At 45.9% G+C, this 23,082-nt stretch overlaps 1 protein-coding gene across 3 annotated transcripts; it reads left to right on the plus strand.

Annotated features, from left to right (window-relative positions):
- The first annotated feature begins 5,699 nt into the window (after positions 1-5,699).
- TMEM39B (transmembrane protein 39B) lies at positions 5,700-22,629 on the plus strand. Of its 3 annotated transcripts, none has more exons than XM_056795274.1 (9): positions 5,700-5,915; positions 6,387-6,507; positions 8,114-8,333; positions 9,328-9,411; positions 9,955-10,109; positions 10,740-11,088; positions 17,198-17,385; positions 21,704-21,824; positions 22,205-22,629. In XM_056795274.1, exons 1-9 carry the CDS (start codon positions 5,912-5,914, stop codon positions 22,442-22,444), a joined length of 1,482 nt encoding a protein of 493 aa, XP_056651252.1. In that variant the 5' UTR covers positions 5,700-5,911; the 3' UTR covers positions 22,445-22,629. The 3 variants fall into 3 exon arrangements, with proteins under 3 accessions (XP_056651252.1, XP_056651251.1, XP_056651253.1); XM_056795273.1 differs by having other exon boundaries at positions 5,868-5,999; XM_056795275.1 differs by lacking the exons at positions 5,700-5,915; positions 6,387-6,507; positions 8,114-8,333; positions 9,955-10,109 and having other exon boundaries at positions 9,330-9,411.
- The last annotated feature ends 453 nt before the right edge of the window (positions 22,630-23,082 follow it).

Here is a 23,082-nt window from a genome sequence, read left to right on the forward strand (position 1 = left end):
CTGTTGGGCCCAGAGCTCCCCTTATAGAAGAGGCCCTGGGGCCTGTGCCAGCTCCCTTAGCAGGTGGGAATTTGGTTGCAGAAGGATCGGGTTACAGCTTGGCCTCTGGAAATGGAGGGGAGGCAGTTGACACTAGAAGAATTTCACCTCATGACCGGTTGGGAAGATGGTTACCCTTCACCCCTCTGGGCCAGGGATCTGTTGGCCACTCCTCATGGTCATTCACCATTATGTAGCAGCCTTATGAAAGGCTTTACAGTGGCTGTATGATAGCTGTATGAAATGGATAGTTCAAATATCTCTATTTTACAAAAGGAATTGAGGTTCAGAATGGGCTCCTCCTTTCATTCACGCATGTATTAAACATCTGTTTTGTGTCATCGTTGGAGCTAGGAATACAGACAACCATTGTGTCTTAGTAACAACTCTTAAGACTGAAGGGCAGGGGCTAGGCAATTGAGATTGAGGGACTTGCCCAGGGTCACCCAGCCAGGAAATAAATGTCTGGGGTGAGATTTGAATCCAGGACTATCCACTAAGCCCCGTGGATGTCCCCAATTTATATTTTACATCCCCAACTTTAATCCAATGATAAATCCCATTTTTCTTAAGATTTATCAATACAGCCTTGGAAGAGAGACATTGAAAGTCTTAGCCCCGTGTGTTATAGATGAGGAAAATTAATAGTGACAGTAAATAACCCTCTCTGTCCTGCCCTTTCTCTTGGGATCTGCCTGCTGCTAGGGTCCCAGGAAGTCCCGACCCTGGATCCCCAGGAACGTAGCAGCATCACTAAGCTGTGTTAATGGACCCCTTTAACTATCAGGAATAAGGGAGGGAGGGAGGAGCTGGCTGCCTCTTCCACACCCCCACCCCACCCCCCTTGCCGCAAGAGTGAGTCTGGGGATGTTACTGAGCCATAAATATTTCAGCTCAGGCTTTCTCAGGGCGTTGCCAGGGTGATGAGCTGTGGGGGAGGGGGCGAGCTCCTTCCCAGCTGCCCCTGGGCCTGGGCCCAGAAGTAGAATGGCAGATCCCTCCCCATCGGGGAGCCCTCCGCTCTTGTTTTTGCAGGTGGGCCAGCCCCCTGGGGGGCGGGCATTCTGGGAATAGTTTTGGCCCCAAGCCTACTGTTTCCTGCCACTGTTGCTTGTTGCTTCGGCCCCCTTGGGGGGCCCCCAGAGCATCTGGGATTGCCAAAGCTGGGACCAGCTGTGGCAGTGAGGAAGGAGGAATGAGCACCTCTCAGGCTTAACTTTTGCCCCCCAGCACCAGCCCTACGCTTGGGCCAGCTCCCTTGGTGGGCTGGTGGGCCGGCTGATTTGGGAAGACCTGGGGTCAGTTGTGTCTGACACATCCTCAATGGAGAATGAAGTCACAGAGTTTGGGCATCTGTATTTCCCTGTATTGGGAAGAGGTCAGCAACTCCCCTTTTTTTAGCCTTCCTCACTGAATTTCTTAGGAAGGTCCAGCCAAAGCAGGCAGTTCATTTTCCCTATCTGCGAGCGAGGAAAGGGGAAGAGGCCCAGGCACAGAGGCTGTGAGAGTTGGGCTGGCATTTGAGCCAGGACCCAGACCCCAAATTCCATCATGCTTTCCCGGGCATTGCGCCCAGCCCTCAGGGTTGGTGCAGGAAGTGTGGAAGGCCAGAGAACACTCAGACTTCAAAGCAAGCTGCTTCCGTCTTGCCTTTGGGCCTGCTTCCTTCTGCATGGCCACATCTCTCGGTTGGGCCCTGGGCCTTCTGACTCAGTTCTTCCAGGGGCCTGGGTTTGCTAGGAGTTTTGCTACCTTGGGCCTTTCAGGGGGAAATAATAAATGATGCTACGCCCCTAAGGGCATCCTTCCCTGCTTCCATGGACCCTTCCTATCTGGATGTAGAGGCCCGCTGATCCTGACCCGAGCTCCCCTCCCTGGCCTCGATGTAGATGAGTACTGTGGTTAGATGTGGGCAGAAGGTAAGTCCTGCGTGTTAGAAGACAGAGCCAGTGAGCCAACACCCTAAAAAGCTGGGCCTTCTCTTTAGCATCCTAGCAGGCAAAGGAAGCTCTGGAGTAAGGTGACTCAATGGGTGTGAAGGGGTGGGGCCAGGGGGGACAATTTCTGGTTACGCACTGCCCCCTGGTGGCCAGCCTGTGCTCTACACGAGGTTGGCTTTGCCCTTCACAAACATGTCCTCTGAAGGGAGAAGAGATGCTCCAGTAACCAGCACTTAGGGTCCAATTCCCCTCTGTTCGCAGGCTCTCACTTATCACATCCTGGGGATGCTACATGGGCAGCTAAGTGGTGCAGTGGATAGAGTGGGGCCCGGAGTCACGAAGATCCGTCTGAATTAAAATGGCCTGGGCAAGTCACAACCCTATTTGCCTCCGTTTTCTCATCTATCAAATGAGCTGGAGGAGGAAATGGCAAGTCATTCCCAGTATCTTTGCCAAAATGACCCCAAATGGGTCACAAAGAGTCAAACACGACTGAACAAGAAAATATTCTGCATAGATGCCACAGTTTCGTACCCTACCTCTTCTGCAGGTCATCACCTTTTTCTTAGTTCTGTTCTTAGGCTATCTGACCTCCTTGCCTCAGTTCAATTAAACACATTTAATAAACCTATTGTATTCTCCATCTAGAAATTACTTTGTATTAACATTGAATGTATTTGCATCTTTTATCAGCTAGTAGATGTAAGTTCTTTAAGGGTAAGATCTGTCCATTTGGTCATTATGTATCCCCAGGGCCCAGTACCATGCTTTGCACACAGTGTAAGAAGCGTTTAAATGTTTATTGTCCTCAAGTCGTTTCCAATCTTCTGACTAAGGTTAGGTGGTATAAGGGGAAGGGTACTATAGTGGGAGTTGAGACCTGAATTCAAACCCCAGAATAAGACAAGTCACTTAACTCACCTCATTGGGTTGGATTATCTCTATGATCCAGGCCAGTTCTGACATTTGTTCAGTATATCAGAGTGGCATGAGACATTCCAAAAGGGAAGGATCACTTTTAATTGGGGAGGCTCAGAGGAGACTTATTGGAACAAGTAATATGTTTCATGAGGAAGGATTCCAGTAGGTAAACCGGGGCTAGTGAATTCCAAGTCTGAAGGCATGTGGAGAGACAAGAAAGATCCAGATAACCCTTTATACCCCTTCAAAAGATTAGTGCAAGACATTGAGAACAGTCCTGTTTGACTGGAGCACAGAATGTGAAAAGTAGAGTTATGGGAGATAAGGTGCAAAAAGATGTCAAGGCAGATTGCAGACATGCTTGAATGCCAGACTACTTAGGCCTGTGAGCAAGGGGGAACACCTAAGGATTTTGGAGAAGTAAAGTATCAGATCTGTGTATAAGAGGAATTGTTCTGAGTAAGAAGCAGAGAGACTGACTACGGGCAGAAAAACTAGTTAAGCTATTGGTTTTGCAATAGTTCCCAAGAGATTGAATTCCAGATTCTTTTCCAGCGAATCCTCCTTACACAGACTGCTAGATGAATCTTAAGACCTATTTCAATCTTTATTATACTTTCTACTGTAACCAAATCAGACTACTGGGCATTCCTGGAATGGCCTTTTTGCTTCCCAGCTCCTTTGCTCTGGTTTGGGATCTAGATCTAAGGAGCCCCTGAGAGATGAAGGTGAAGAAACCCAGAGCCATTGAAGGTGGCTGGTGATGAGCATGTTATATATGTGGTGAGGCATTTGAAGAAAAATGTAAGAGGCCCAGCACCGAGACAATTCCTTATGTCAAGAGGAGGCCCCTGGTACCCCTTTGGACCTCCTCCAAAGCACTCTTGGGGAAGTATCAAGGACCAGGTCTCTTGCTGTCTTCTATCCTTGATTCTGAGAAGAGGATAAATGAAAATCCCCAAATTTGGAGTCAGAAACCTGACCCCCAACTCTATCCTGTACTCCCTGTGTGTCCCTGAAAGAATTGCTTCCTCTCAGCCTCCATATGACAAGGGAATCGGCAAAGATGATATCTAAGGTCTCTTCCCAAACCCTAACATTCTCCTCCTAAATGACCCCAGCCCTAACTATCTAGTCAGGGCTTGAGCCTCAAGTGCCATATATGTGGTTGGCATATCTTACTTTGAAGGGTAGCTCCTGGAGTTGAGAGCTTGAACATTAACTTCTCTTCTATGGGACCTAGAACCTAGATCTTCTGCCTCCCAGGCTTGAGTTCATGCCACTGCATCACCCCCTCTAAGATTCTGTATTGCCATTCTGCAAAGGAGATTCTCCCCATCATTAGGGAACAGAGTCTGAGCCTTTGAACTGGGCCTCTTAACTTGGGCTCTCAAGAACTTGGGGTTTTAAAATTTTTGGCTTTGCCTCTCTGGGATTCTTCCTAAGGGAAATCCTGAAGGGAAGCATAGTTGAGGTCATAGTCCTCTTCCTATGACACTGGTATCTGGGTGGCTGAGGTGACTGACTGGTCACTTCTCCCCACTGCTACTTCCCAGGAGACCTAGGGATGTGATTTCAGAAGAAGGAAGAGGTAAGTCTTACTGCCCCAGAGGAGGGAGCTGAGGGACAAAAGAAAAATGGCATTAGAGGAGCATCACTACAGATGCTAACTGTAGATTGGGTAGATAGGTGTTCTGTTAGCCCTCAGTGTATCATTTTATGACTCTTGGGCTGCTTTTTTGGTGTCATGTTGAAGAAGAGCTTCTAGAACACTGGGCCTCATTCAGGGTGCCATATTCGAAGAAGGCCATTGGGAAAAGTCCAGTGTATCCAAGAGAAAGGTGATCCAGCTGTTGAGGGTAAACCTTCCACCTTCAGTTGAAAGAACATTGTATGCATGTTTCATTTGGAATGGAGAAGACTTCTGACATAAAAGAGGGAGCAGACATTCATTAATTTGTGACTTTAAAGGAGACTCAAAGGGCCAAAGTATAGGGAGGGACAAAGGTTTCAGAACTTTATAACAAACATAATTGTGCAACCAGGGAATATGGTACCTCATAAGATAGTTCCCTTTCACTGGAGGTATTCAAACAAAAGCTGCATCTGTTGGGACTGCTGTAGATTTCCTGGGCTAGATGACCTCTGAGACCATCTAAAGTTCTGAAAGGCAGAGAAGGGTTCTTATTCTTAGCCTCTAGCAATCTGGTGTGTCAAGGACCTCCTTCTTAGAATGATGTTGTTAAATGCATAAAATAAAATACATAAAATTACAAAGGAAACCAATTACATTAAGATAGTAAAATATTTGAAAACCCCAAGTTCTTGAGAGTGGGATCCAAAAGCTTAGACCCGGTTCCCTAATGATGGGGGAAGGGAAGGAGTGGGGACTCTTCTTTGCAGAATGGCAATACGGAATCTTAGAGGGGGTGAAGCAGTGGCAAGAACTTAAGCTGGGAGGCAGAAGATCTAGGTTCTAGTCCTCTCAGCCAGTAACCTTCCTTGTGACCTTGGGCACGATCTCTCAGAACGTTAGATTAAGAGCTGATAGAATATTTAGATTGTCTGCATCTAGAGACCAACACTCTAGGTTTTCAGAGAGGAGAAATTGAGACCTGGGGGGAGGGGAGAAGAAAGGGAGGACTTTGCCTAGGTTACACGGGGTGTGAGACGAGAACTCTAGGACAGTCTTGTTTGACCCTTTGTAAAAGAAGAGGGTTGGAATGTGGTCGCTAAGGACTCTGCCTTTGGGGCTTGTGGAGAGGGAAAGGAAAGAAACCGACACCTGCTAGCCTCGCGGCGGCCCCTTTAAAGCGCGCCCCCGCCTCTCCTCCCTCCCTCTTTGCTATGCAAATGAGGCATCCGCGCGGGGCCAGAGCGCGCGCCTTAGGCCCAGGCACGGGGTTGCGGTGGTTTGTCCCCTCCCGGCCGCCGTCGCCGCCGACATATTGTCCGCAAGAGCGGCGGCGGCGGCGGCGGCGGCGGCGGCGAGGGGAGCGCCGGGGGAGGAGATGGGTGAGTGAAGCCGAACCGGGGCGCAATGGACCGGGCTCGGTTAGACTAGGCTGGGGCCGGCCTGAGCGGAGATGTGGACCCCGGGTAATTGGAACACCGAACCACCGCCCTCCTCAGACTCGAGTCTCGCGCCGGGTGTCGGGAGAGGAAAGAAAAGGGGAGGGGTGGGGAAAGAAGGGAGGGGGGCGCGCGCCTCCTTTCTGGGAGTGGAGCTGAGACAGGGATTGGGCGGGGCCTAGAATAGGAGCGTTGCGGTGGGGGCGGAGCCTCTGTACTCCCGGAGGCAAAAGGAGGTAGGCTGGCCTCCGGGTAGGGCGGGGCCTCGGCGAGGGGCGTGGTTTCAACGCTAGTGTTTCTAGGGGGCGGGGTTACCCCACAGACTTCCCCTACTGCTTTGGTGGTGGCCCACCGGTACTTTCCGGGCTTCTCTCTGTGGTGACTCATGGTACTCCCCTGTGTTTGGGGGCACAGGAGGACGGAGAGGCCCCAACAGGACGTCCTACTGCCGAAACCCACTCTGTGAGACGGGTCCGAGCGGCGGACCTGGGCACGCCTCCAGTTCTTCGGTCACGGGCGTCCGCTCCAGGGCTAGGTGAGCCACCCCCTTTGTGTCGCCCCTGGACTTCGAGGTGTTGGGGGTCCAAGGGTCGAAGTGGTTCCCCCTGATCCCCAGGGCCCGCCCGAGGAAGGAACTATTCTTATCTTTCGGATAATTATAACTAACATTTATATATAACAGGTATATGTATATGTACATATATATATAACATTATATTGCGCCAAGTACTTTACAATGATCATCTCATTTGATATATTGTTTCTGTCACGCCGGCTATTTCTGGCAACTTCTCTCTCTCACTTGGTACATAGAGCCTGGTGAGAGAGGCAGAATGCTAAAGGTCAGATTCGCTGCTTTTGAAGAGCTCACAACATACAGGATAACATGTTAAGTGCATTAAAGAGGTGGAGATGATCCTTGTCAGCAGAATCATAGAATATTTACTGGAGGAAATATGTTATGAATTGGATTTTAAAACATCAGTAGGAATTAAGTACATGGTAAGAGAAAGAGGAACTGAGGCAGCTAGGGTAGCACATTGGATTGAGAGCCAGGCCTGGAGTCAAGAGGAGCTGGGTTCAAGTTTGGCCTCAGATAACTCCTAGCTGTGTGATCCTGAACAAGTCACCCAACTCCATTTGCCTAGCCCTTACTCCATTTCTGCCTTAGAATCAATACTTAGTATCCATTCCAGACACAAAGTATGGATTGGGGGGGGGGGGGTCATATTTCAACCAAAGAGACTGAGAACGTGGAGTTTTGAGGGTATGAATAATGATCATATGTCATGACTTATACACCCTTGGAGGGGAGTAAATATAAGGGCTAAGAAAAGCAGAGGTGCTGTATTGTGGAGGGGCCAGGAATTCAGACTTCCCTGGGTAGAAGATAAGGAGCTCACCACAGAGTTTTCAGCAGGAATGATCTGGCCAGATGTGTCTATAAGAAAACTTATTGTGTCAGTGGGAAGACTAAGAATTCCATTGCAAGTCTCCTGGGTGGGTGGGTGGTCATAATTAATCAATAAATATTTATTAAATACCTAAATATTTATTAAAGACTATAAGAGTGCTAGGCACTCTTATAAAGAACCTGTAAGTAGAGTGGCAGAAGAATGAATAGGGGCAGGGGATGGATGTGAAATATGTGGGAGTAGATTTGAAAAGATTTGGTATCTGATTTGATGGAGAAGGGGAGGGAACAAAGTAAGATATAACCCTAAGGTTTTGAATGTGTGGGACTAGATGAATGAATAATCATATTACAGACAAATAGAGAAGTCAGAGGGAGGAGCAAGTTTCAGGATAGAGAGAGCCCTAGTCCTGAAATCAGGAAAACCTCAATTCAAATCTGGCCTTAGTCACTTCTGAAAAAATAACTTATTTGCTCTCTGACTCAGTTCCTACCAGGGTTGTTGTGAGGATGAGAAGAAATGATATTTGTAAGGTGTCTGGCATGTAGTATGCACTTAATAGATACTTATTTACTTCCTTCCTTCCTTCCCTGTGCAGTCTTTTAGGGCTGTTTTGCACGCAGGGATAACTTTTCCCCTAGCTTTCCCCCAACTGGCCCCCTTGCCATTCTTCTCTCCAAAGACCACGGTTCCCATGTCACCCCTCCCTGATGTTGCCCCCCTCAGGAGCAGCTCAGGCACAGGCCTCTCCAGTCCTCCACTGGCTACTCAGACAGTGATCCCCCTGAGGCATTGCAAGATCCCAGAGCTGCCTGTCCAGCCAAGCATCCTGTTTGAACTGCAGCTCTTCTTCTGCCACCTTGTGGCTCTCTTCGTCCACTACATCAACATCTACAAGACCGTATGGTGGTACCCGCCTTCTCACCCTCCATCACACACCTCCCTGGTAGGTTCCTGCTTGCCTCTGATGTCCTGCCTGGAGTCTCAGCATTCCTTCTCCACTACCATTAACTAACTTCTTGGGAACCAAAACACTGTAGTCCCCACTTCTCTGGTTCTATGCTTCTTCCCTCACTCCAAGCTGAAGGCTGATACTGTTACCCTACCTCAGTATCCTCTGAAAAATGAAGGACTTGGACAAAATTATACCCAAGAGCCGTTTCAGCCCTGACATTCCATGTAGCTCACTGACACGGAACCTGTGTAGGGAGTTGTGTAAGGACCAGAGCTCTGTAGAGTACATTTTGTGTCCTTTTTCACTTGATCCCACTGTATCCTCAGCCCATTTCTAGGAGATGATTAGGACAGCTTTGGCTGCCATCTGACAGGTGGGAAAAATGAGCCTCCAAGCAATGTATGGCCAAAGATCCTTGAACCCAAAGTCTAGAAACTTGACCCTACACTAGGACTTCACTACACACTTCTCTATACTGATTTGTCATATGACCTTTGGCAGAGGGAGTCTGGGTATCAGACTTTTTTTTTTTAAATAAAATGAGGGAAGGTGGCACAGTGGATAGAGCGCCAGGCATAGAGATGATAATAGTTTCTGAGTTCAAATCTGACCTTAGACACTTATTAGCTATTTGATCCTGGGTAAGTCACTTTACCCCAGTTGCCTAGCCCTTACTTCTCTTCTACCTAGGAACCAATACTTGGTATTAACTCTTAAGACAGAAGCAAGGGTTTTTTAAAAATTTAAACTAAATTTTAAAAGTAAAATAAGGGAAATAACCTTGATAATCACTTAGATCTTTCTAACTATAGAACTTTTTTCTATGATTTTACCCCTGGAGCAAAGTGTATAGTACCTACTTTATAGGGTGCTTGGGAGGGAAGCATCTTGCAAGCTTTAAACAATTTTGTAAATGGGAGTTAGGGGGTGGGGAGGAGGACTCCAGGCACTGCCCTTTATGACCATCAGGCTTCTGTACCCACAGAACTTCCATCTGATTGACTTCAATGTGCTGGCCGTCACCACCTTGGTGCTGGGTCGAAGACTCATCGGGGCCATCGTGAAGGAGGTGATTGCTCTGCAAAGGGTGGGGACCTCTGTTGCCCATCTCCATGTTCTGATCTATTCTCTTCCTCTAAACCCCCCACCCCCAACCCTGGTGGTGAATGTGTTTTCCAGGTAACTACCTCAGTCCTTGCCACCCCTCTCCACCCTGAGACACTTCTCCAAAGCCTGGTTTTACCCACTTCCTCTTGTGGTTCCAGCCAGGTTCTCTCCCTCTCCTGCTGGGACTGGTTCAAATCTTGACTCTTCTTCTTGTTAGCATTTGATGAATTCACTTAATCACTCTGGTCTCATATTTCCCTGCCTTTGAAAGAGTCTAACCCAGAATAGATCTCTCTGAGGCTCCTAAATACTGTGATCAAGTTAAAGGGCCTGGAGATAGCCTACTTTCCTTCTTTTCCTGATTCCTTTGGTATGGGATCATGAGATATTCAAAAGCAGGGAAGATGAAAAACAATAAGATATACTCCCAGACATAGAGAGGCCGGGCAGCACTGTGAGAGGCATCCTTACTGATGAGAATGCCTTCTCTGCTCCTACTTCCCAGGCTTCTCAGAGCAGCAAGGTCTCCCTCCCACGCTCCGTCTTCTTGGTCATTACACGCTTTGCAGTCCTCACTGGGACAGGGTGGAGCCTGTGCCGCTCAATCATCCATCTCTTCAGGACCTACTCCTTCCTTAATCTCCTGTTCCTCTGTTACCCGTGAGTGACCCTTTCCCCCTTCCTAGCCCTCAGTCTCCCTCCGGGGGCTCTTTTAGAGTGTTCTGTCCATTGACTAGAGATCCAAGTTGAGACTCAGAAAGGCCTCCAAGACCCCTAGCAGATCACTATCTATGACCCCAACAGTGATAGAGGTTGGAAAGGGGTGATAAAAGAGTTAGAAGGGAAATCCTTGGAAGGAGGCAGGACCTTGGACTCACAGGGGTTTTGTGAGGATAAAATGAGGCAGATAAAAAGAGGTCATCACCCTCTTTATGGGGGTTGCAGGTCTCCTTGGAAGGACCCAGAAACTTCAAGGTGGGGAGCAAGAAAGAACGTGAATAAACCCAATAAACCAAAATGTTGATATTTAGGGGAGGGGGGAAATGCTTTGCAAACTTTAAGAACCTTTATAAATATCAGCTCTTGTTATTACTTGAAGATAGATAATGTGGGCCCCACACTCATGAGCCTTATTTCATAGTATGATGTTGGGCCAGCCCCCTTCCCATTTTAGATCTTTAGTTTCCTAATTTGTAAAATAAATGTTTAGGATTAAGTGGGCCCTAAGGTCCCTCCCACCCGTACAATGCTGGTTCTCCCCACAATCTCCTCTCCTCCTTCCCATCCCAGGTTTGGAATGTATATCCCATTCCTGCAGCTAAACTATGACTTCCGAAAAACGAGCCTCTTCACCCAGGTGGCCAACATTGGTCCTCGGGAGGCAGGCGGCAGTGGGAGCAGCCCTCCTTCACGAGGCCGAGACTACCTGACGGTTCTGAAAGAGACTTGGAAGCAGCACACGCAGCAACTGTATGGTGCTGAGGCCATGCCCACCCATGCCTGCTGCCTCTCCCCTGATCTCATCCGCAACGAGGTGGAATTCCTCAAGATGGACTTCAACTGGCGCATGAAGGAGGTATTAGTTAGCTCCATGCTCAGCGCCTACTATGTGGCCTTCGTGCCTGTCTGGTTTGTGAAGGTAAGTGCAACTGTGGACATCAAGTGCTTCCCCCCCTCTTCCTTATACCAGCTGCAGTGGGAGAATTCCCTCTCCCCGTGTGTGTGGAATGCACCTCCCTGGGCTGTCTCTACTCTGAGCAGCATCTGGTCTCTATTTAGGGCGCTGCCTTTCTAGTTTGGGAGCCTTTCCAGATTTCCAAAGCACTTTCCTCACAACCAATCTGTGAGGAGAAAACTGAGGCTCCCAGAAAGGAATTATTGACCCTGACAGGCAACAGCACACAGCTAGTGAACCCAGGACTCTGCTACCTCCAGATCCAGCTTTCTCTCTCCCTTGTTGAGATAGAAACTGATATGGTCATATCAGACAACTCTAGTCTTCATTCCTTTTTTGACTAGATTAACCAGATGAGAAAAACTTTCTACCTAGATTTCTATAAGGCATTTGTCAAGGTCTCTAATGTTCTCTCTCTTTTTTAAAAACCCTTACCTTTCATCTTAGAATCAATATTGTGTACTAGTTCCAAGGTAGAAGAGTGGTAAGGGCTAGGCTTTGGGGGTTAGGTGATTTGTCCAGAGTCACACAGGTAGGAAGTATCTGAGGCCAGATTTGAATCTGGGGCCTCCTGTCTCTAGGTCTGGCTCTCAATCTACTGAGCCACCTAACTGCCCTCTTCATGCTCTCTTATTGATGGCTTCTGTTGGTAACATCTCAATCAGAATCATAAATGTAGAGCTAGAAGGGACCTTAGAGATCATTTAATCTAAGCTGCTCTTCATTTTATAAATGAGGCCCAAAGAGTATAAGTAGTGATTTGCCCAAGGTACCAGGTTTTAAGTGGCAGAGCTGGGGATTTTAACTCAGGTCCAGAGACTCCAAGTTTAGCGTTCCAAATGTAGTATTCTTTCCACTTAACCACATAATTTCATTTTCTAGTGTCATATCCCCTCCCCCCCATAATTTCTTGTAATCAGCAAAAATTTGAACAGAAATCAACCAGCAAAGCGCCTTTATCACAGCATTCCACATGAAGAGGCCTCAGTCTCTTGAAAGATATGTATGTCATTATCTGTTCTCCTGGCTCCAGATTGGCCATTTCAGTTCAGCTGAGTTCTGAAAAATTTACAAGCTGTTTTTATTTATATTATTCTAGTCCATCTTCTACTGGTCTCTTAGTTGTACTTTCTTTGCTCTGAATCAATTCATGCACATTTTCCCACCTTTCTTTAAATTTCTCATATTTGTTTCTCATTGTACAGTAATATTCCTCTTTTGCACCAAAATGTCAGTTTGTTCAACTATTCCCCAATTAATGGGTAGGTACCCAGTTGTTGATACGACAGAGTGAGCTCTGCTATGAATATTTTGTGTTCCTGGGCCCTTTTTGTTATTGACCTCTGGGACCCAGTTGTGGGATCACCAAGTCCCATCTTAGTGATCCTTCTTCCATAATTCCATAGTCTTCCAAATCATTGAGACCTTGTTCCAAGCTCCACCAAGAGTGCATTAGGATATTTGTCTCCAGACAATTTCTTCAATGCTGATGGCTTTTCTTTTTTGCCAGTTTTCTGGATATAAGGTGAAATAGAATTGTTTTTACTTGCATTTCTTTGATTATTAGTGATTTATGGCATTTTTCATAGGGTTCTTGATGTTTGTAACACAGTAAATAGCTTTCAGTCAGATATCTGTCACTCCTTAATATGCTTTAGATGTCAGATTTTTATTGCAGATATTTGAAAAAAAATTTTTTTTCTCAACACATTTTTCTTCTAGTTTCATTGGTTCTGCTCACAAAAGCTTTTGTAATTCTATGAAGTTAAAATTGTCTGTTTTGTCTTTTGTGACATCTTCTGGTCCCTTGTTTGCTTATGAACTTTCCCCCAGCTATAGATGCTGAAAGGTGCCCCCTTTTCTTCCCCTCTCATTTATTTTTAGGGCTTTTTCTGCAAAGGATATCAATCCATTGTCAGGTTATCTTGGTATCTCAGATTTGTATTGATAAATGATAATAGGTTTTCAGAATTAGTTGAATAATGGAACACGTAGATGAATTATTAGCAGTTCTGTATAATCTTGAAAGAAAAGTCTTTAGGTAGAGTGCCTTAGAGATCTTGTACTTGACCCTAGGCTGTTAATATTCCTTTTTCTTTTTTTTACAACTACCTTCTGTCTTAGAATCAATACTGTGACTTGTCCAGGATCACACAGCTGGGAAGTGTCTGAGGCCAGATTTGAACCTGGGACCTCCTGTCTCTAAGTCTGGCTTTCAAACAACTAGCTGCCCCCACCCCCATTTAACATTTGCATCAGTAACTTGGAAAAAGGTGTTGTGTGTGTGTATGTATGTGTGTGTGTGTGTATATATATGTATATATATATATATATACATGTGTATGTATATGTATATGTATATGATGGATGCTCTATCAGATTGTAGATGACAGGAAGCCAAGAGAATGTATCCAATTCTTTGTCCAAAAGTCAGGATTCAAGTTGATCAGACAGGCCAGAACTTTCTGCTGATTTGAATAAGGTGGAATTTAGGTAGGGATCAATGTGTAAATCATAACTTTGAACTTAACAAAGTCAAGTTTCACAAGGAGAAGAACCAAAAAAAAAGTCAATAATAAATGAAGGGGAAAGAAAATCTTTGTATTAAATCTCTGATAAGGAGCTGATACAAAATACATAGACACCTAATCGAAATATAGAAGACAAGGGGCTATTTCACTTGGTGATCTCAGCGCCCATGAGTTTAATTATCATCCTATCCTGATGATTCTTAAATCTGTGTATCCAGCCATGTCCTCTCTTCTTACCCCCTGCCTTGAATCTCCAGTTGTCTCTAGGACATCTCAAATTTGATTTGTCATCAACATCTTAAAGTCACCCTATCCAGACCTGAATTCATTTCCCATTCATCCTAAACCCTTATCTTCCTAACTCCCCTCTTACTGTTGAAGGTACCACTATCCTGCCAGACTTGAAACTGAGGTATCATCCTGAACCAAGATGAGGGAACTCCTTATACTTTTATAAGTCCCATATCCAGTCTGTTTACAAAGGTGATTGATTTTAGCTTTGTAGCCTGTCTCAGAGTGTGCTCCTTTCTATCCTCTGACACTGCCACCTCTCTGATACAGCCTATACTTACTGCATTGCTGGATTATTACAGTGTCTACTGGCAGGTTTGCCTGCCCCATGTCTGCCCCTGCTCCAGGGCATCTTTCACCCAGCTGTCAGAGTGACCATCCTGACTGCCCATGTCCAGTGGCACCCTATCACTTCTAGCATCCAATAGAATAAGTCCTCATTTTGGCATTCAGAGCTCATCATTACCTGCACACACATACCTTTCTAGGCTTCTTACACCTTATACCTGAGCAAGCCTCCATGTCACTTTTATCCAATAACACTGGTTTTGCTGCTCCTCAGACAAGACCTTCATCTTCTGCCTGAGCATTTTTACTGGCTGTCCCAAATATCTGGATGCTCCCCTTCATCTTCACTTCCTGACTTCCCAACTAAAATGCTACCTTGTTACAAAACTTTTCCCAATCCTCCTCAGTTCTAATGCCTTCTCTCTTGATTATCTCCATAATTATCTGTGCGCTGTCTTCTCATTAAACTGTGAGCTCCTCCAGGGCAGGGGCTGTCTTTGGCCTTCCTTTGTAGCCCCAGTGCTTAGTAGTCCTGAGTGTGCTTTATAGGTGCTTAAAAAATGTGAACATTGGAGGGATTGATAATCTAGCACATAACTGATCGACAGATATGAACAAATAGTTCTCAATAGAAGAATTGCAGACTATCAACCTTCATATGAAATAATGCTCCCAATTACTAATAATAAGAAAAATACAGATCAAAATAACAGGTTTTATCTCATCCTGAAAACTGACAAAAATGACAGAAGTTGGGAATAGTTTGAAGAGTTTCTAGAAAGACAGGCATTCCTAGTGGAGACATAAGTTGGTTTAACCTTTATTGTAAACAGTTTGAAGTTATGAAAAAAATAAACCTATACTCAGATAGTAGGCATATACCAGGGAGATCAGTGACAAAAAGGAAACCTCTGGATAAACCATAATATCTTTGATAGCATTTTTTATGGTAGTAGATAATTGGAAACAAAAGTAGATGCCCATCAAATATTGTTCAGTTGTTTCAGTCATGTCCAATTCTTCATGACCCTATTTGGAGGTTTCTTGGAAAAGACAATGGAGAGGTTTGCCATTTTCTTCTCCAGCTCATTTAACAGATGAGGAAACTGAGGCAAAAAGAATTTAATGATTTGCCCAGGTCACACAGCTAGAATGTGGCTAAGGCACATTTGAACTCAGGTCTTCCTGACTCTAGGCCCAGTGATCCATCCACTGCACCATTAGCTGTTCCTACTCATCAGATGTGGGGTATGGTTAAATAACTTGTGGTACCTGAACATAATGGATTTATTACTATGCCGCAAACAAACAAAACAAACAATGACCATGATGAATACAGAGAAGTATAGAAAGACTTCTCTGAACTGATGCAAAGAGAAATAAACAGAAGCAGTAAAGGAATATCCATAATGACTACAGCATTGTAAGTGGGAAGAGTGACATCAATCAAAACCAAATGCTGTGGACTCTTAATGGCTAAGCATGGCCCCAGAGGAAAAGAATAACAATAATAACTGGCAACATAGAGACATAGAGGACTTTAAGGTTTGCAAAGCCCTGTATGTAGATTCCCTCATTTGATTCTAACAATAGCCCTAGGAGGTGGGTATTATCATTATCCTCATTTTGCAGATGGGGAAAATGAGGCAGAAATAGTTTTAGTGACTTGCCCAAGGTCACAAAGCTAGTAAGGGTCCGAGGCTAGATTTTAACTCGGGCCCAGACCTCTATCCATTGTGCAGCCTAGCTGCACAAAGAAGATACCCTAGAAGGCTTCTTTGTGGAGAAGTGTGTGGAACACAGCATGTTATATCGGATTTTTTGTTGCTTGGATCAGTTCCACAGAAGCTTTTTCTTTTTAAAAACTATTATTATAAGAGAGTAGGAGAGGGAGAGGGGGAAGGAGAGTTATCCAGGAAAGCTAAGGCAGTCTTTGGGCTAAATGAAGAAGGTCTAGGGCTGGGTGCTTGGTCTGGGTCACAACAGGAGTACAGTATTGTAGTCAGTTCTGGGAACCATATTTTAAGAACTACATTAACAAGGGGCAGCTGGGTGGCTCAGTGAATAGAGAGCCAGACCTGGAGATAGAAGGTTCAAGTCTAGCCTCAGACACTTCCTAGCTATGTGATCCCCCATTGCCTAGCCCTTACCTCTCTTCTGCCTTGGAACCAGTACACAGTATTGATTCTAAGATGGAAGGGAAGGGTTTTATAAAAAGATTGACTGCCTCCAAGGTCCCTTCCAGCTCTGATTCTGGGACCTAGATCTGAGTCTTCCCTTTTCTACTTCTAGATGCAGCTAGTGGTTCATTATCTAGAGCACTGGGCCTAGCTGTGGTAGCAAACCAATGGCATGTGTGTCAGAGAGGGCATGGGTGCTGTCACCTGCCATAGTTCAGTACCAGAAAGGCAGAGGGACTCGAGGCGGAGCTGCTCCCCTTCGACTCTCCACAGGCGCCTAAGGACATTCCTCACTTCCCCACCCTTGGGGAGGGGGAGGCACTCGATCTCTAAAAGGTTCACCATCACTGGCTTAGTCAGGAAGATTTGAATTCAAACCTTACCTCAGCAAGTTACTTCACCTCTAATTGCCTGACAAAAAGATCCCTTGGATGGAGAAAGAAATGGCAAACCCCTCCAGTGACTTTGCCAAGAAAACCCCATAGTGAGTCCATGGGGATGCTAAGAGTCAGACACAGCTGAACAAGTAAACAACCACTACCTTTAAAGCTTAAGTGAAATGAAGGCTTTACCACCATTGTGACTTTGGGTGAGTTCTTTCCCTACTTAGGGCTTCACTTTATTTAGTAAATAAGAAAATACTAAATGATCTCCATAGTCCCTTCTCCCCTAAATCCTATAGGAAGATGACTTCCTCCTTCGGAGGAGGCCTGGGTTCTGGGAAAGAGTCAGGCCTTCAGAGGATGGGGCTCAAGGGCTTCTTATCGTCACCTCCTCCCCTAGAACACCCATTACTATGACAAGCGCTGGTCCTGTGAGCTCTTCCTGCTGGTGTCCATCAGCACCTCGGTGATCCTCACCCAGCACCTCCTGCCTGCACACTACTGCGACTTACTCCACAAAGCTGCGGCCCACTTGGGCTGCTGGCAGAAGGTGGACCCTGCCCTTTGCTCCAATGTGCTTCAGCACCAGTAAGTCTATATGTGAGTGTGTGTGTCTGTGTTGGGGGTAGGGAGTTGTAGAAGAAAACGTTTACTTTACATCTCTGATTCTCTGAGGGGTTGAAAACTTAAAGTCTCAGGCTAAAGGCAGTGAGGCCCTCGCCCCAGCTCCCTATGGGAGGGAGACCTCCCCGCCCCCACCCCCCACCCCACCCCCGCCCCATCAGTAAGCTCCTGCTGAGGAAACAAAGTTGCCTCTGATGACAAGGGCACATTCTATCAGGGCAGAGAACATGGACCTGAGAAATCCACAGAGAATCAAAGCTAGAAGAATCATAAGTACAAAGTAACGGGCAAAGTCACCTGAGAGGAGGGGGGGACTAATAGTTGAAGGATTTGGGAGAGCCTTGGCCTCACCAGTGTTTGTGCTGGGTCTGGAAGGCAGAGAGGCATTCTGGGAAGTGGAGAGCAGGGTCAGTGCATTCCTGACATGGGGGATAACTGGTTCAAAGGTATGAAGAGAGGAAATGGGGCATTGCTTGGGAGAAGCCAACCGGCCAGTTTGGTGATCCCAGATTATAGGATGTGGAGAATAATGTGCAATAAGGCTAGAAAATAGAGGATGCACCAAGGTGTGAAAGTTTTAAAAACAAAACAGGAGATTCTGTTTGATCCTAAAAGCAATAGGGAGCCACTCGATTTCATTGAGTAGAAGAGTAACATGGTCAGATCTGCATTGAAGAAAAATGTTGGCAGATTTTTCTTCGGAAAATGCACTGAAGTTAGAGGGACTTGGGGCAGGAGTCTGGTAAGAAGGCTGCTGAGATAATCCAGGCAAGAGGCTGTAAAGACCTGAACTAAGATAGTACTTGTGTTAGTAGAGAGATATGATATGATAGGCTGGTTGGTATGAGATGTTGTGGAGGTAGAAACAGTAAAATCTAGCAACTGATCATCTGCATGGGGTGAGAGGGTGAAGAATCAGAGCTAATGCCAATGTTATTGACCTGGGAGTTTCAGGGGATGGGAGTGCCTCCCACAGAAGCAGTATCTGGAGAGAGTTTTCAGGAAAAGATGAGGTTGAGCTGTTTCCAGGATATCCAGTTAGAATGCAATAAGCGATTGGTGACCCTGGGACTATAGTTTCTGGAAGCAATGTGGGCTGGATTTATTAACCAGTGAGTCATTGGCAGAGTTAATCATTACACTAATGAGAGCTGATGGGGTTACCAAGAGAAATTATGTAGATTTTATAGGAGTCGGGCAATACCCATGGTTAAAAGCAGAGGAGGAATGGATGATTCGCAGGTGTTAGGGGCAGAATGTAAGGGGTTGGACTAGATTATTTAAGAGTATGGTCGCTAGGAATTAATCAATTCCAAATTATTTTTTAGCAATGTATTTATAAAATGGAGGGAAAGTGTAAAAGTAGAGAAATGAGAAAGAGGGCAGAGTAAGAAATCTAGCTTAACAAGCTAGACTATTGCTCAAGCCCTGGCTTTACTCCAGCAGAGCTCCAGAAGCCCCAGCCGGAGGACCTAAGGGTCAATTAACAAAGGTTTTAGCCAAAAGACCTCCTCCAAGACAAGGGGTCCCTCCAGAGGCTAGTACCTCCAGGGAAGCCAGGGAAGGGAGTTAGCCTTTTTCACTCATTCACGTGGTAGTCCTAATAGAAGCAGTCCTCAGCCCCAGAGCTCCTCCAGGATCAAGGTCAAGGTGAAAGACGTCGCAGGAAGTTCTTGGCATTTTAAAGATCATTCCTTTTCATCACTTCCTGTGCCTTCCTTCTATTTTATGTGGACCAATTACAGCTAAAGCTTTGTTTAGGACTGCCACACATGGGTCATGGGTCATGGACCTCCCTCACTTAAGGATGAGTGGGGTGTATATGCTTCTGGTGATTAAATCTAAAAATGGGCAAGGGAGAGTTAATCTCATATTCACAATGGTAAAAGATTAGGAAGAGAAGAATCAGGAAAGAGAAGTATCACAAAAGCCTAGGGAAGAGAGAATACTCCAAAAAGGGAAGGTAGATAGCAGGATCCAGTGTAGCCCTGCAGACCCAAAGGGATGAGCACTAAAATGAAGATCCAGGTAAACTGGTCATTGGTAGCTTTGAAGAGAACAGTTTCAGTGGAACAAGGAGGTCAGAAACCAGGCTGCATTGTGTTGACGTAGGAGGAGACGAAGTTGAAGCAACAAACATTGGTGGCTTTTTCTAGAAGTTTGACTGAGAAAGGAAGGAGAGATTAAAGATTAAAGTGGGGTCTATTAAAGGCTTTATATGGTTGGGGAGGATTTGGGCACATTTGAAGGTAGTAAAATGGAAGGAACCAGCAGAAAGGAAGACATTGAAAGTGATTGAAGTTGCAATCTGCTGGAGAGGACAGAAGAGGATAAGATGGGCTCAAGGGAATACAAAAGAGAGTGACCTTGGCAATGAAAAGGGCCACTCATCATCAGAGACTAGGGGAAATAAATTGAGTATAGGAAATCATCTCAAGCAGTATATTTGAGCTAGAGAGGCAGAAACACATGATGTAAACCAGTTCTTCTAAGGACTCCTTTGCCCATCTGGTGTCCTCTTGACTGTGTTAGAATCAGATGACTGATGTTCAGCCATTTGAAGGGAAACTTGGGGTTTGTCTAAGTCCAGGGGAAAGGAGTGACTCTAGGCCACATAGGAGAGAAGAAGAGCATTTTGCATGGGGGGGGTTAAGGGAAGTTTCCCTGAGACAGAAGCTTTGAATTGGACATTTTCCCCCAGCCTCAAGTCACCAAGCATGTATGACATGCCTACTCTCCTCCAGGCATTGTGCTAATAAGCACCCAGGATACACAGACAGACACCAAAATAGTCTCAAGGACATCACAGTCTAATAGATTCTTAAACTTTAGACCAAACCACTCAGTAGCCACGACCCCATCATAGCCCCATTTCCTTCTACATGGAGTAGAAGCAGCATGGCCAGCACTAGTCAGGAAAACCTGGTGCTCCCCATAGCAATCTAGAGGGCAGGTGACAAGGAGTTGCCAATCCACTGGTAGAGGAAGGTTCTCTGAGATCACCAGCCTGGATTTTTTAGAAAAGAGTAAAACAAGATCTTAGAACTGGAAGGGTCTTCAGAGAACATTCAGATTAGACCCATTCCTGATCCTTCTCTGGTGCCCTGGTTATGTGGCCTCTCGAAAGCAGCCTTCAAAAGATCACTCCCATTCAGTAGGTAGTTATTAAAGGCCTGCTATGTGCAAAGAACTGTGTTACGTGCTGAGCAAAATACAGAGCTGGGGAAGGCAGGGTAAGTCTGTATTCCTGGAGACTCCAGACCACCAAGAGCCATATGTGAATAGGATGTGAGGGCTCTGGAGGAATAAGATCACTTCCTGCTGAGGGGATCAGGGAAAAGGCCTGGAAAACATGGCATTTCAGATGAATTTTTAAGGATGGGTAGAAATTCAGTAGGTGGAAAGCTGGGAAGGGTGGAGGCAATAAAGCATGAAGGACTAGAGAGCCAGTTTTCCATTAGTGTAGAGGCATGGTGGTGAACCTATGGCATGTGTGCCAGAGAGGGCATGCACAGTCACCCACCAGAGTTTGTTACTAGAAAGCCAGGAAGCTGCTCCCTCTCCATGGGCATCTGAGGATATTTCTCTCATCACCCGCCCCTCTGCCTAGCAACCCAGTGGGAGTGCTCCCTCCCCTGTGGGGGGACACCATGGCACTTGGTCACTGAAAGGTTTGCCATCACTGGTGTAGTGTATAAGGAATTAATTTTTTAAAAAAGCTGAACAGCTAAGGAGAGTCCAGACTGTAAAGAGCTTTGAAATCCAGGCAAAGGAATTTGAACTTTAGACTGTAATCACTAGGGAGCCATTGAAAGGTTTTGAGCCTACGAGTAACTTTCCCAGGTCTCTACATAAAGAAGGTTATTCTGGCTGTGTGAGGAGGATGGATTCAATGTGTATCGGATGGGGAAGGGAAAGAGGTGGGAAGAGCTGTTGGAAGTGTGCAAATCAGGCCTTATGCAAAGGTCAAAGTACCAGGCAGTGTAGATGACAACTATTAATGCCATCACAGAGCATTCCACCTGGCTTCTTTCCCTGCCATGTCATTCATAGGTTGTGAGAATTGACAGAGATCTTAGATGGTCAGACCTTAATTGGACCCCTATGCCATACAAGTGGGGGGAGTTGGGGGGGAACAGGAAGCCATAAGCCTGGCTTCCTTCCTCTTGGTCCAGAGTTCTTCTTCACCCCAACCAGTTGATGCTTCTCCAACTCACATCCCCAGAGATGGGATTCAGGCAGGGGACTGGTGTGACAAGACATTGCTGGGCTCTTCCCCCAGGTGGACAGAGGAATGCATGTGGCCACAGGGCGTGCTGGTAAAACACAGCAAAAATGTCTACAAAGCCATTGGTCACTACAATGTGGCGGTGCCTTCAGATGTCTCCCACTTCCGCTTCCACGTGAGTATCTTCTCTCCCCAAAAAGGGGGCACAGGGAACAGGAGGGGTGGGAGCTACCTGAGACTCCAATGACTCACTTCTGGCATTGCCTAGCATTCTATTCAGTAAATACAATTCTGTGCATATCCAAAGCCGAATCAGACCTCTAAAAGGTCTCTATTTGCTATAGAATAGATTTGGACCCCTGCAGAAATCAATCTGCACAAATGAATGGATTGTGAGTGCCTAGAAGAGATGTCACCAGGATGCTATGTGGTGTCAGAAAAGGGAAAGGTCCGTCAACTGAGAGTCCCAGAAGTTCTTTCTGGAGAAGGAAGCATGGGAGAGAGGCCTGGGACAAAGAAAGCTCTTTCGAAGCACTAATCGCTCCTTTCCACCAGTTTTTTTTTAGCAAACCACTGAGGATCCTTAATATCCTTCTCCTGCTCGAGGGAGCCGTCATCTTCTACCAGCTGTATTCACTGGTCTCCTCAGAGAAATGGCATCAGACCATTTCTCTGGCCCTCATCCTTTTCAGCAACTACTACGCCTTCTTCAAGCTGCTGCGGGACCGGCTGGTGCTGGGCAAGGCCTACTCTTATTCAAGCAGCCATCGCCAGCCTGAGCACAAGTTCAGCTGAATCGAGGCTGGCTGGGCCACTTCAGGAGGATGGGGTGGGGAGAGGGGGGAGGGAAGAAAAAAACAACCAAAAAAAAACCCACAAAAAAAAAATCAGAGCTCTGTATTTTTGTTACGACTGCTTCTTTCTTTGATAACTGATGTAATTAAAAGGAGAAAAGAAATGACATATTTTTGTACTCCCAATGACCCGTGTCTTGTGGTTTTTATAGTTTGGAGTCAGGAAAAGGCCTTCTTAAGTCTCTGGGTTGGGCAGAAAGACAGCCAGGCCCTAGGGGGCACCTTAGCTTATGACTATTCTTCCATTGAGGGTAGTGTTTCAGACACACTCAATATGGTATGATTGCTAGCATATTAGACTGGAATTCAGAGGGTTTGGATTGGGATGAGTTGCTTTGCTGGGTAAGGAGTTTCCTATGCCCAGAGGTCTTCATTTAGAAATTGGAAGGCCTTGTGTTAGGGGGAAACGCATAAGGAGGGCTCCTATTTAGGTACAAATAGCTTGGACTAGACAACCGATAATATTCCCTCCAACTCTTGAGATTCTGATTATAATCAGCTTATCCTAATTCCCTCTATGACCCCTGACAAGTCACTTTCACTCCTTGAGTCTCAATTTTCTCATCTATAAAATTAAGG

This window comes from Monodelphis domestica, chromosome 4 (assembly GCF_027887165.1).
Source record: "Monodelphis domestica isolate mMonDom1 chromosome 4, mMonDom1.pri, whole genome shotgun sequence".
Taxonomy (NCBI): domain Eukaryota; kingdom Metazoa; phylum Chordata; class Mammalia; order Didelphimorphia; family Didelphidae; genus Monodelphis; species Monodelphis domestica.

What these genes read in the sequence shown, in the direction of transcription:
- TMEM39B (XM_056795273.1), top strand. An exon ending in GGCGTCCGCTCCAGGGCTAG is followed by an intron (nt 6,508 to 8,113) that starts GTGAGCCACCCC and finishes TGCCCCCCTCAG; the next exon opens with GAGCAGCTCAGGCACAGGCC. An exon ending in CTCCTGTTCCTCTGTTACCC is followed by an intron (nt 10,110 to 10,739) that starts GTGAGTGACCCT and finishes TTCCCATCCCAG; the next exon opens with GTTTGGAATGTATATCCCAT.